Raw genomic sequence first — 11,857 nt, forward strand, 5'->3', positions numbered from 1 at the left:
AGGGACAGTTCAGTGTCTGCCTGGGCTAGAAACCCTTGTATCCCAGGCCTGGTACCACGTGACCTCAGCTCTGCCCCGTTGCTCCCCACCAGCTCCGAGTTTGAAGAGGTCACCATCGACCCCACGTGCAGCTGGCGGCCAGTCCCCATCAAGTCAGACCTGCACATTAAAGATGACCCAGATGGCATCCCCTCCAAGCGGTTCAAGACCATGAGTCCCAGCCAGATGATCATGCCCAACGTCATGGAAATGATCGCAGCCCTGGGCCCTGGCCCATCCCCCTACCCACTCCCGCCTCCACCGGGGGGCGCCAACTCCAACGATTACAGCAACCAAGGTGGGTGACGTTGGATGAGGTGGGAGAGAGGAGTCCCAGCAGGGGTACAGGGTCTCTGGGCTCACGTGACAGGTGCAGGGGGGATTGTGGTGTGAAGAGGTAGAGGCAACATACACCCCAAAACACAACCCATGTCACTGGACTTGGGGTATGGTGGCCCATTCAACGCCATCCTGTCTCCTTCGCCACCTGGTTCCGTCCAGCCCTATGGGTCAGCACCCTGCTGAGAAGTGGGCTCTGCCTCCTGGAGCCCAGGGGATAGCTCCTTGCCTTCTTTGGAACCTGCTTTGCTGGGGGCACTAACAGAACACTCCCACTTGGAGTTCTTGGCCCTTCCCCCAGCCCTTCCGTGTTTCTCTGTGAGATCTGTATTGTCCCGGTCCCTGAAATGCTCCCATCCTTCCAGGCACAGAGTTCCAGGGGTCTCTGGCCACCAAATTCACCATCCCTGCCCTCTCACTCTCCCTGCTGTCCAGACCAAGCTATGCTGTACTGCCCTGGGTTCCTAGAAAGTACCCAGCCCCCTTAAACACTGGCAATGGCAGCTCCCTGCAGGATCCAGGCCCCTGGATGATTAGAGGCCCGGAGAGGTTAACCCACATAGCAGGATCCCACAGCCTTCCAGTATGCTGGTCCTCTGATCCTTCTCCATGGCCATGTTGGGGAGGGAGCAAGGGCCAGGGAGGCCAGACAGCTGGCTTCTAATGGTGTCACCTCGAGGCTGCTGCAGCTCTCTTTGTGGACTTGAAATTGTGGTCTCCCGCTCTGGGCTGCGGTCTTCCCACTGAAGGGGTGCAGCCACGTGGGGGGCAGTGAGGAAACAGGTCTTGGGGTCTAGCGCAGCAGATCCTGAGGAAGGCTCAGACTGGGGCGTCATCTTCCCCTGCCCTCAGGAGCCTGGCCTACCTCTTGCTCACACTCTGTTCCTCCTCGTAGCTGTAAAACAGCTCAGGTCCTGGGGTGCTGAGGCCCACCAGAGGAGGCTGTACTGCTGCCCCGTCTAAGGCCACAGGAGCCAGGACAGGAGTCACATCTTAACTTACATACTCCGTGTCCCCCCACTCCCCCCGCCCCGTGGCTGCCTTCCCTCTGGGTGACACTGCCCCGGTGCCATCTTGTTTTCTCCCCAGGCAACAACTACCAGGGCCATGGCAACTTTGACTTCCCCCACGGAAACCCTGGCGGGACGTCCATGAACGACTTCATGCACGGGCCGCCCCAGCTCTCCCACCCCCCGGACATGCCCAACAACATGGCCGCCCTCGAGAAACCCCTCAGTCACCCCATGCAGGAAACTGTGAGTACCTCTTCATCGTCCTGACCTCCCTACCTCCCCCTTCACCCCTGTCCTCCGCGTGGGGCGGCTGGGAGCAGAGGGCTCCCCCAAGGACCTTTCTGATGTTTGCCTAGCTCCCTCCCAGGCAAAGGGGAAGACTGCCAATTGGGTCTGGGGGCTCAGAAGGAAGTGAGAGGCCTGACCGAGGCTGAGTCGGTGTCCTTGGACTTGGCCAAGGACGTTGGTTTCACCTAGGACATTGGATTCTCAGATGGGGGAAGCTGCAGGCTCTTGTCTGCACACACACTGCACGTACACACGCCCACCTCCCACACATGCCCGCCACACCCCCACACACACCACCGCCACCAGCCTCTCTCCCTGACATGCACACTCAGACGCTGACCTACCGTAGCCCCAGCTGTCTGGAATTTTGTCTCACGCCTAGGCACCTGCTCCCCAGGGGTCTGAGTCTTCTGCGTATCGCCACCGCCTGCTCAGCCTCAGAATATTCACGCCCCGTCCCGTGTCACCTATTAACACACCCAACAGTGGTAAGAGGCCTGGCCACCCCAGGTCCTCTTCCAGTGAGTACTGCGTGGCTCTGTTTGACTTAGCACACATTTCCTGAGCCTTTGCTCCGGGCCAGGTTTTGTACCTGGTGTGAGCAAGACAGACACAGGCCTTGTGCCCACGGAGCGAAGGTTCTGGCAGCGCTCGGATGGAGACAGCACGGTTGGGGTGTTTGGGGAAACCGGGGCCTGAGGGCTGAAGTCAGGCCTCAGTCGTTCTGTCTGTCCCTGGTCTCTCCCCTCAGGAGGAGGGGCAGTCGCAGAGGGCCTGGCAGTGGGGTTGGGCGGGCCTGCACCGGAAGGCCAGGCTGCAGTCCCCCCATCTTCCCCCATGTGGTCTGGGAGGAAGGGCCTTGGGATCGCACTGTGATCCACACGGGGTTGGCTCTGCCAGAAGCTGTCCCGTCCCGAGCCACCCGATTCTCAGCAAGAGTGGCTGTTAACCGGAGGCTTCTGGGAGAGGGACACTGCAGCATCTTTCCTATGGAACTCCAGAATGCCAAGTCAGACATAGCTGCTGTCACGGGGCTTCAGCCACATTTTCGCAAGTTCCTTTCTGCCTCGTGGAGCTTCTGACTTCTGGGGGCCTCTCTCCCAGCTCCCCCCGTTTCTTCAGCAATCCATGCCCAGGAGTCACCCAGATCACACCCCACACACGCTCACCTGTCACACACAGAGGTCCTAGCACTGGACAATGGCAGCAGGATGTCGCTTACTTTCTGAGCCCTGCCACCTGGGGTCTTTTCAGAGGGCCCTAAGCCTGTGAGTTGACTTCACAGCCTGCCCCCCCACCACCACCCCCGCCGCCCAGGGGTGCTCCCTAGATATGCACCGTCCTTCCCTATTTCTGGGCTTTCGCTAGACGGCGACCCAGAAGTACAGCTGCGAAGAGGGATAGTACAGTCACGGATAAACTGCCCAGCGCCAGGGCAGCCTGGCCCTGGCTGAGCACCAGCTGGATGCCCACGTGCGCGGACACTGGCAGAGAGGCTCCCGTCAGGTGCTGGGTCACTGAAGGACTCTTCCTTGCAGGAGAGGTGACAGGTGTATCAGCAGGTCTCAGAGCGTCCCTCCGGGCCTGAGGGGGACAGCCGTTGTCAGCAGATCTAGAGACTGTCTGCCTGGGCTGGGCTGGGCTGCTCCAGGAGTGTGGAGCCACTCCCTGCCCCCCAGAATGGGCACTGTGGGGCACCCACGGTCATGGGTGGGAGTCACAAGCTGGCCTCTTACTGACAGTCATGGTGGCCATCCTTCCAGCCTCTCCTGGTCCTTCCCGCCTCGTGTGCATCCCCCCCACACCGTCCCACAGTCGTACAGTCGGTCCCGGGACGGAGGGGGCCCTGTGCTGCCTGGGGCTGGCTGGACTGAGCAGAGGCTCCCAGCAAGGCCTGGGAGCAGCTTTAGGAGAAACAGGAAGAGGTACTAGGGTCTGGAGATCAGGCTGCTGTTTCAAAACCCACGAAGGAAAAACGAAATGTGTGCATGGCCTGGAAGATGGGGTGGGTAGGAAGGTATAAAAAGACCAAGGAGACATTTGCTCACCGGCAGCCTGGCGGGTCAGGCTCCCCTTGGCTAGCATCGTGTGAGTGCGGTTGGGGGACCTGCTGGGGCACTGGCCGTGGGCTGAGAGTGTGGACTTGTGCTCCAAGATCTGAGCTCTGAAGGGAGGCTGCTTGGGATAGCACCCAGACCAGCAGGGAAGTTTCGATGTCATACACCATAAGGCCCCCTGCCCGGCCACAGCCCTGGTGTTTCAATCCACGTGCACACGGGAGAGCACGGGCCTCTAGTGGATCTGTTAGACAAGCACTTCCTGCCTCACCGGGGCACCCCCTCTGTGAGCCCTAGCGCCCAGCGAGGCACAGAGGTGCCTGCCTTCCTCGGCACCCGGGGACGCGGCCTACAGCTGCCTAGGTGGGTGGCCAACAGGAAGGGTCTGGCAATGCGGAGAAGCCCTGCTCTGCCCCTTTGACTCAGGGCTGACTTCTGCCCTACCCTGGGCAGCGGGCAGGGCTGGTCCCAAGGGGCCAGCCGCTGCCACCTCGGGCCCTTAGAAGGTGCCTCTGTGTCCAGCATCGCCCCCCCCTCCCCCCTGGCCAGGGCCCGTTGTGGGACGCAGACCCCTTCCTGAGCTGCACGCCTGCCCATGCTGTCTGTCCGTGTCTGCTCTCCGCTGCCCCTGGCCCTCGGGGGGCAGCGGGCAGGGGTGGGGGGAAGGGGTGTGCCGTACCACGCTGCCAGCGTCACCCTCCCCGCCTCCCCACTCCTTGGAAACATGCCCATTTGCTTCTCCATTCTGCCCTTCCTGTTCATTGTGGTGATGGTGTCCGGGCTACAGAGGCAGAGGGGCTTGCGGGGGGCCTGGACCATGCTCTCAGTGTCTGCTTGTCCCAGAGCTCCGGGCCACCTCCCTCCCGGCCCCCACATGGCCTCACAGGCCCCGGCCCCGCCTCCCTCTCCACAGCCTCCCTGACTGGCAGCCTCGGGGGAGGACTTTTTTTGTTTGTTGCCCTGCAAAACGACAACAACAACAAAAAGCATTGAGCTTTGTAAGGGGGTGGCTTTGTTTTGGGGGTTTGTTATTTTCCTGGTTTTGTTTGGTTTTCATTTCTCCAGGCATCTCGTTGCTGTACTTCGTCACCTCACATTTCTTTTCTCCTGCTCTCTCCTCCTCCACAGATGCCACACGCTGGCAGTTCTGACCAGCCCCATCCCTCCATACAACAAGGTTTGCACGTCCCACACCCCAGCAGCCAGTCAGGGCCTCCATTACATCACAGTGGGGCTCCTCCTCCTCCTTCCCAGCCTCCCCGGCAACCGCCACAGGCCGCTCCCAGCAACCATCCACACAGCGACCTGACCTTTAACCCCTCCTCAGCCTTAGAGGGTCAGGCCGGAGCACAGGGAGCATCCGACATGCCGGAGCCTTCGCTGGATGTAAGTTGGGGTCACCACCGGCCTGGGGCTAGGCCTGGCGCTGGGACCTGCCCGAGAGCAGGGGTGGGTGTCGAGGGCTCAAGGCCCAGGGTGGAGGAGGTGCAGCTATGAGGGGGTGGGTGGGTGGTGGGTGGGCCTAGCCAGCCTGCCTCCCCTGGCTCCAGAACCAGGAAACCCCACAGTGGGGAAGCCTCACCAAGGGTCCCAGCATCCCTCCCCCGCCCCCTTCCCCACCTTGCCGGCACCTGCCCTTCGGTCCCCTCGGCCACAGTCCTGCAGCCCCTCCCTGCCCCACCCCACCTTCCCCCACAGGCCCTCACAGGGTCCCTCTGGGCCAGGGTCCTGGAGGAAGCACAGGAAGGCCCCCTGCCCTTCTTCCTTCCGACCCCCTCCCCGCCCCCACCCCCACATCAAGCTTGCCATCTCAGTGTTCGCCACACTCTCTGGCCTGAGGCAGGGGAAGGGCTGGAGTGACAGGGTCCCTCTGTCTGTCTCGCTGGTGTGTGTCTGTGTCCAGTTTCCTGTCCGTGTGTTGTCCACGCCCTGTGTTGCCGCTTTGCTCCATCGCTCACTCAGAGAGGCCCCGGTGAGGGGTGACAGTAGGACCAGCCTCGGGTCGTGCCAGGACTACTGGGGCAGAAGTGGGTGGCTGAGATTCAGGGGTCTCCCACCTTGAGGCCCGACCGGTCTGGAAAGCGGGGTGGGAGGAGCCCTCGAGTGATGGGGGCCGGGTAGCCGGCTAGGGTGGGCCGGGAAGGGACACGTGGCACTTGCCCCTCCCATCCCACGCCCCTAGGCTCTAGATTCCCAGAGAGGAGGCCTGCTCTGCCCTCTCCACGCCTCAGCCCCACTGTGGTCGCCCTCTGCCCCGGCAGGCAGCGGCAGTCTTTACGGTGAATGGGGTTTCCTCGGCTGTGCGGCCATCTAGGGTTCTCCCCCAGCTCTCCTCCCCAGACCCGTCCAGTGAGGGTGCTCTTAGGTTCATGAGGTTCCCCGGTGTGACAAAAGGAGGCCGAGGACCTCACAGTGGAGGGTAGGGAGAGTCTGCAGCCACAGCCCAGGGGCCGCAGGGAAGGATGGTTCCGCGCCGCCCTCTGGTCATAGGCTCACCAGGGAGCAGGGAGCTCCTGGGGGGAGGTCCAGGGTGCCGAGAGCTACAGGGACCACCGGCCTTACGTGCAAAGTCATGTGGTTTCTACTGGGAGGCCTTCGTGACCCAGGCTTCCTCTTGGCAGGGTCTTGGGGCCAGAGGAAGCCCGGAATCAAGAGAAAGCCCCCTGACCTGCCACGAGCCTTCCCGGCTGGCGGGCCGAGGGCCTGTCTCCCCCACACTGGAAATAAGCGCGGGTGTGCCCCAGGCTAGCACGGTGGCCTGGGCGCGTTTGAGGCCAGCCAGCACGGTTAGTGTCCCCTGCCCCGCCAGGACCCCGGGAAGCAGGTAGAGAAGCACGCACCCCGGCAGTCCTTGGGGGCACCCCTGCAGTCCTCACCCTGGGCCAGCCCAGCCCCTCAGCTGACACCTCATCTGGGCTTCTGTACTTCTCTTCCAGCTCCTTCCAGAACTCACAAATCCCGATGAGCTCCTCTCGTACCTGGATCCCCCCGACCTGCCGAGCAATAGTAACGATGACCTCCTGTCTCTCTTTGAGAACAACTGAAGCCCACCCCTCCACTGGGGCCATCCCCCCCCACTCTGCCTCCTTCCCCGTCTGTCCCACACACACTTTACCACTGGGAGCCCATGCCCTCAGACCGCCCCTGCTGCGGCCTTCTCAGAGCGGAGGGGCGGGAGGGTGCACTGTGAAGGCTGTGTGGGTCTGGTGCCCGTGCCCAGAGCAGGCCCTGAAGATGAGCCTCGAGGTGGGGAACCGGCCCGGCGAGAGGGCACACGCTGACAAAGCCTTCCTGGTCCCTCTGTGTGTGCTGATTCCAAACGACCCTCCAGTGCCCCCCGAGGTTCTTCCGGTTTCTAAACTGTAACCCTGCCTCCCTGCTTCCTGGCCCAGAGCCTCCTTCAAGTGACTGAGCCTGAGAGAAGGCGCCCCGAGACCCAGGCAGGCCCCGAGCCTTGGAGGAGCAGTGACGGTTGGCGGCAGTGAGAATGGCCCACCCACCACCACCACCACCACCACCACCACCACCACCACCACAGAAAAGCACAAACCTCTGGGAAAGAGAACTCTCTCAGGGGCCAAGGTCGTCGCTTTGACCCCTGACCTCTAAGCCAAGATACCCTGTAAACACTCTCTCTCAGAAAGCAGAGAAAAAAAGGACAAGATTCTGTGTTCGAGAGAGGGTGTGCCATTCCTGCTTGGGGACCGGTGGGAAAGGGGGTCAGGGCCTCCTCAGAGCCAGGACAGTGCAGCTGGCCCCATGACCTCTGGACTCAGTCCGGGGCCCGGCCTCGGGGAGCAGAGGGAGAGAGTCCCCAGCCAAAATTACTGTGCCCTTAGTTGGGGGGCAGGGGGATGCCGCCAGCCGGAGTCCGATAGGAACGGCAACTTACAACTTTGCTCCGAGCCACTCCCTGTTTTTCAGTGACGATTAATTAAGCTACGGAGTCATCTGAGAAAGGGGACGGTAGACTTGGACGGCAAGCAACCCATTTCTCTCCACGCGTCCTGTTTCCTCCCTCCTGCCCCCACCCACGTCTCCCAGACTGTTACGGGGGACACCTGCTTCCCTCTGTCCCACTTCTGCTGTGTCCGCCCCGACAGCCGGGTGGGCCGGTGGAGGGGCGGGGGAGGCTCAGGCGCCTGTGCGGGCATGGCGCAGGCACCTCTCCGGCCCCCCCCGGTCCCGGCTGTCCCTGTGCTCAAGGCTGCCCCAGCTGCACCCCAGTCCGTCACCACACGTGCCGGGACGTGCCCGCCAGCGTCACGTGGTGTCTGTGTGCCGCACTCGGCTGCCGGCCTCTCCTTCCCTCTGTGTCCCCCTGCCCTGCAAAGCTGCCCACACTCCTGCTCACCGGAGCAGAAGCAGCCTCTGGTCTTTCCCTCCACTGCCTCGCTCCATCCGGCTTACTGCTCTCGGAGTCTCCCGGGTAGCTTGTGGGGCGTCCGTTTCGTCTGGGGGTCCTCTGTCCCCCTAAGCCGCATGGCCTGTGATGCTGCTGGGCCGTCACTTGGGTCACGTCTGTGAATTCGTTGCGCCCCTCCCTGCTGCTGCCTGGGGTCTCCTGCTTCCCGTCCACTGTCCGTGTTCTCGAGCTCCGTCTCCCCCTGTGGCGGGTGGTCCCCAGCACTCCTCTGGATTTGACCGGAACGGTGGCCCCAGCTGTTGATTTCCAGTCACTGTACCAGACAGCCGGCACAAGGTTTTCTGTAGGAAAGCTGCCATTGTCCCCGCCCCCTTTTCCTTTGTCCCGTTGTCGAGGTTTTTTCAAACAGCGTGGTGTTCAGTATGCAAATCAATTATTTTGAGAATTGCTTTTGTAAATATCTTTGTGAATATTTTAGTATTGTCTTTGATAATATTCAACATTTTCATGACCTGGTTATAGCCTTTGCTGGTGTTTTTAAAAGACCTTGACTCAACAACAAGACCGAGTCCTTTTTTTTAAAAAACGACAAACAAAAACAAAAAAGCAACCAGGGCTATTTGTACAGATGAAGGGACAAAGTACGTGGGTGGCTGTGCCGTGAGTTCGAGCAGGCCGCCCACTGTTCAGAGCCATCCCCGGTCAGCTGGTGGGGACGAGACGATGCCAGGTAGCACGCGGCCGTCCTTGCCCAGTGGCCGATAGCCCTGGCAGGTGGCCACGCTCCTGTGTTCGGCCATCTGGGAATGTTCTGCCCCAGACAGACTTACAAACGCCTTCCTTAGAAGTTCCTGCTTCCTGCTGTGGCTCCTTTTTTCCCCAGAAAGGCCTGGGGTCCATTCTGGTTCTTACCGGGTGTCCCTGCTCTGCTCACCGATCTGCTCCCCACAGCCCGGGCTCTGGGCACCTCCCTCAACCACCTCTGAGGAAGCCAGGGCTCGGCACCCGAGGCAGGTTTCCTGGGGCCCCTCCCAAGCGAACCTCCACCAGCAAGTTGGACAAAGAGCTTCCCCGAACCGTGGTGCCTGAAGCCCGTGCCCTGGGAACGTCCTCTCCCGGAGTGATTTTGGAGCCAGGCCAGGGGGGTGAGGGAGGCAGAAAGGTGCCCGGGGCTGGAGAGAGCCCCGGTTGGTGACAGATTCGGGTGACGGCAGCCTCCCCAAGCAAGGGCGCTTCTGAACTCCGGGGGGGGGGGGGGGATGCTTCCTTCATCCTTTTGGACGACTACTTGGAGCCATAAGTAACCTCAGCAAAAACGAGGCCTCAGCAAGCCACTTCTCTGTGACAAGCATCCACCCAGGCCGTAGACACGTTTCTGCTGCCACTCCACGAGACGGACAGGGCGCCAGCGGGCAGGCGGGAAGGCCCCAGTACAGGCAATCACCCCATCTCCTTGGTTCGAAGCTTTACCCGTGTATCATGTTCCCTGTAGCCCTTTTATTTTTGAAGACACTTCTAATCCTTCCTCCCTAATGAAAGCCCTAACCACCACCCCCCCACACACACCCCCACCCCAGAGAGCTACACGTCTGCTCCCTCGACCTGACCATCTAGACAGGATGACGTCAGCAGCAGCGACTCAAGGGACGTGTGTACATATGTAAATGAGAAATAGAGACACGTTAACAGATGCATTCATTTCCCTTGGAATGTGTATTGTTTTTATTTTACGGAACAAAACGAAACAAACAAACAAAAAAAAAAAGGCTTGAAACTCCATCTTAACGTGAAAAAAACTAGATCCTGTTAGCGTTTGTGAGGTCTCTCTCCACCTTTGTCTTATGTAATATACTCTGCCCCTGTGTGGAAAGGCATTTTTGTTCTGTTTTGTTTTTTATTTTACCTCCATGTACTATTTAGCTTCCGGTGTACTGGTCCTGCCACCTGTGTATTTTTAGGGTGCTATGGAAATAATGAAAAGAAATGGGGATTTCAGACGAAAATTGTAACCAAATTCATACTTTGTATAATTTTTGATATCATGATTGCAGGTGATTCACATGTCCACACATAAACACACCCACAGCGCAGCCTGAAGTAACCCCCACAGAAATTGTCATTGTCTTTGTACATCTCTGTACAATGCAACCATTTCAAACTTTAAACTGGTCAGAAACCTAATTGTGATTTCTAGTCTTGCAAAGCTGTATGTAGTTAGATGATGTGACAACCTCTAATATTTATCTAATAAATATGTATTCAGATGAAACCTGTATATTAGGTGTTCATGTGGTTATTTTGTATTTAAAGATCAAATTATTTGACTATTGCTAGACATTTCTATACTCTGTTGTAACACTGAGGTATCTCATTTGCCCATGTTAATTGTTTTCTAAATAAATTGACAAAAAACGAAGGTTTGGCGAATTAGCTATTTTGTGAACTTTAAGGAGCGGTTTGGGGGTTTGTTTCCGCTTCTAAACCACCACCCCTGCCTGATCACCTGGCAAAACCAAAACAAAACAGAAACAGTAAGCAAGCAAGCAAGCAGGCAGGTGGTTTGGTGTTGATCTGGAGGAGCCCCTACCTCGGGTGTCCCTGGAGGAGACACTGGCGTGGCCAGGTGAGCATGTTCAGAGCCCAGAGCCTTCTTCCGGCAGGACCCTGATCTGCGGCAGGCCCCGCTCCTGACAGTGGGACAACCAGGTGGGGAGGGGACCCTGAGCAGGACCAGGCCCCGTACGGGCTGCTGGGGACTCAGGGAACGTGTGCGATGCTGGCCGGGGCTCTGAGAGCAAGCCCCTTGCGGATTCTCCGGCTTTACAGACCGGGAACCTCTTCGTGCCAAGCTCCAGAGGGTGCTGTGCAAAAGCATCCAGAATGCAGAGCTGGACCACTGACTCAGCCACTCTCCTCGTGGCCTATCCCTCTCACCGTCTCCCTCTGGCCACCCTACTCCCCAGCACCACTGCCCCCGACCCTGTAAGGGGACCTTGGGTTTTCTCTTCTCTGTGACTGCGCTTTACATGGGGTTCTAGAACTACCTACCTGGGCCACTGTCCTAACTATCCTCAAAGAAAGAAGTGGGGGCTAGCAGGCTCCCCAAAATTTATCCCCTGGAGTGTGTGTGGGAATGTGTGTTAGGAGACTGTGCAGGTCCCCTAAGTGTGTGTGTGTGTCGGTGGGGGGGGATATGCAGGGGGGGATATGGGTGCTTCTGGGGCTTCTCCAGGGTGGCCAGTTTCTCTTTTCAGTGGGAGATGGAAGGGGAGGGGGGAAGGAAAAACTTACATTAAAAATGGAATCCTGGGTGGCGCCGACTTCAGCTCAGGTCACGATCTCGTCATCTGTGAGTTCGAGCCCCGCGTCGGGCTCTGGGCTGACGGCTCAGAGCCTGGAGCCTGCTTCAGATTCTGTCTCCGTCTCTCTCTGCCCCTCCCCTGCTCACGCTCTGTCTCTGAAAAATGAATGAACCTTAAATTTTTTTTTTAAAAAATGGAATCCTGTTGGGGCACCAGGGTGGCTCAGTCGGTTAAGTGTCCGACTTCGTGTCCACCTGGGTCATGATCTCACGGTTCGTGAGTTCGAGCCCTGCATCGGGCTCTGTGCTGACAGTGCGGAGCCTGCTTGGGATTCTCTCTCTCCCTCTCTCTCTGCCTCTTCCCTGCTTGCATTCTCTCTCTCTCTCTCTCAAAATAAGTAAACTTAAAAAAACAAAATGGAATCCTGGTCACTGCTAAGCCGCAGGCACTGAC

At 59.1% G+C, this 11,857-nt stretch overlaps 1 protein-coding gene across 5 annotated transcripts in view; it reads left to right on the forward strand.

Annotated features, from left to right (window-relative positions):
* ZMIZ1 (zinc finger MIZ-type containing 1) overlaps positions 1-10,518 on the forward strand; it is a 233,259-nt gene extending 222,741 nt beyond the window's left edge. For 4 of the 5 annotated variants that reach the window (XM_045040201.1, XM_011287295.4, XM_045040202.1 and 1 more), the window contains 4 exons: positions 93-337; positions 1,468-1,634; positions 4,865-5,122; positions 6,673-10,518. In XM_045040201.1, coding sequence (XP_044896136.1) covers positions 93-337; positions 1,468-1,634; positions 4,865-5,122; positions 6,673-6,780 — 778 coding nt within the window. In that variant the 3' untranslated portion in view covers positions 6,781-10,518. The remainder of the gene's footprint in view (positions 1-92; positions 338-1,467; positions 1,635-4,864; positions 5,123-6,672) is intronic. The other variant, XM_045040204.1, reaches the window with a different exon arrangement.
* The last annotated feature ends 1,339 nt before the right edge of the window (positions 10,519-11,857 follow it).

This window comes from Felis catus, chromosome D2, assembly GCF_018350175.1.
Source record: "Felis catus isolate Fca126 chromosome D2, F.catus_Fca126_mat1.0, whole genome shotgun sequence".
NCBI classification, from domain to species: Eukaryota; Metazoa; Chordata; class Mammalia; order Carnivora; family Felidae; genus Felis; species Felis catus.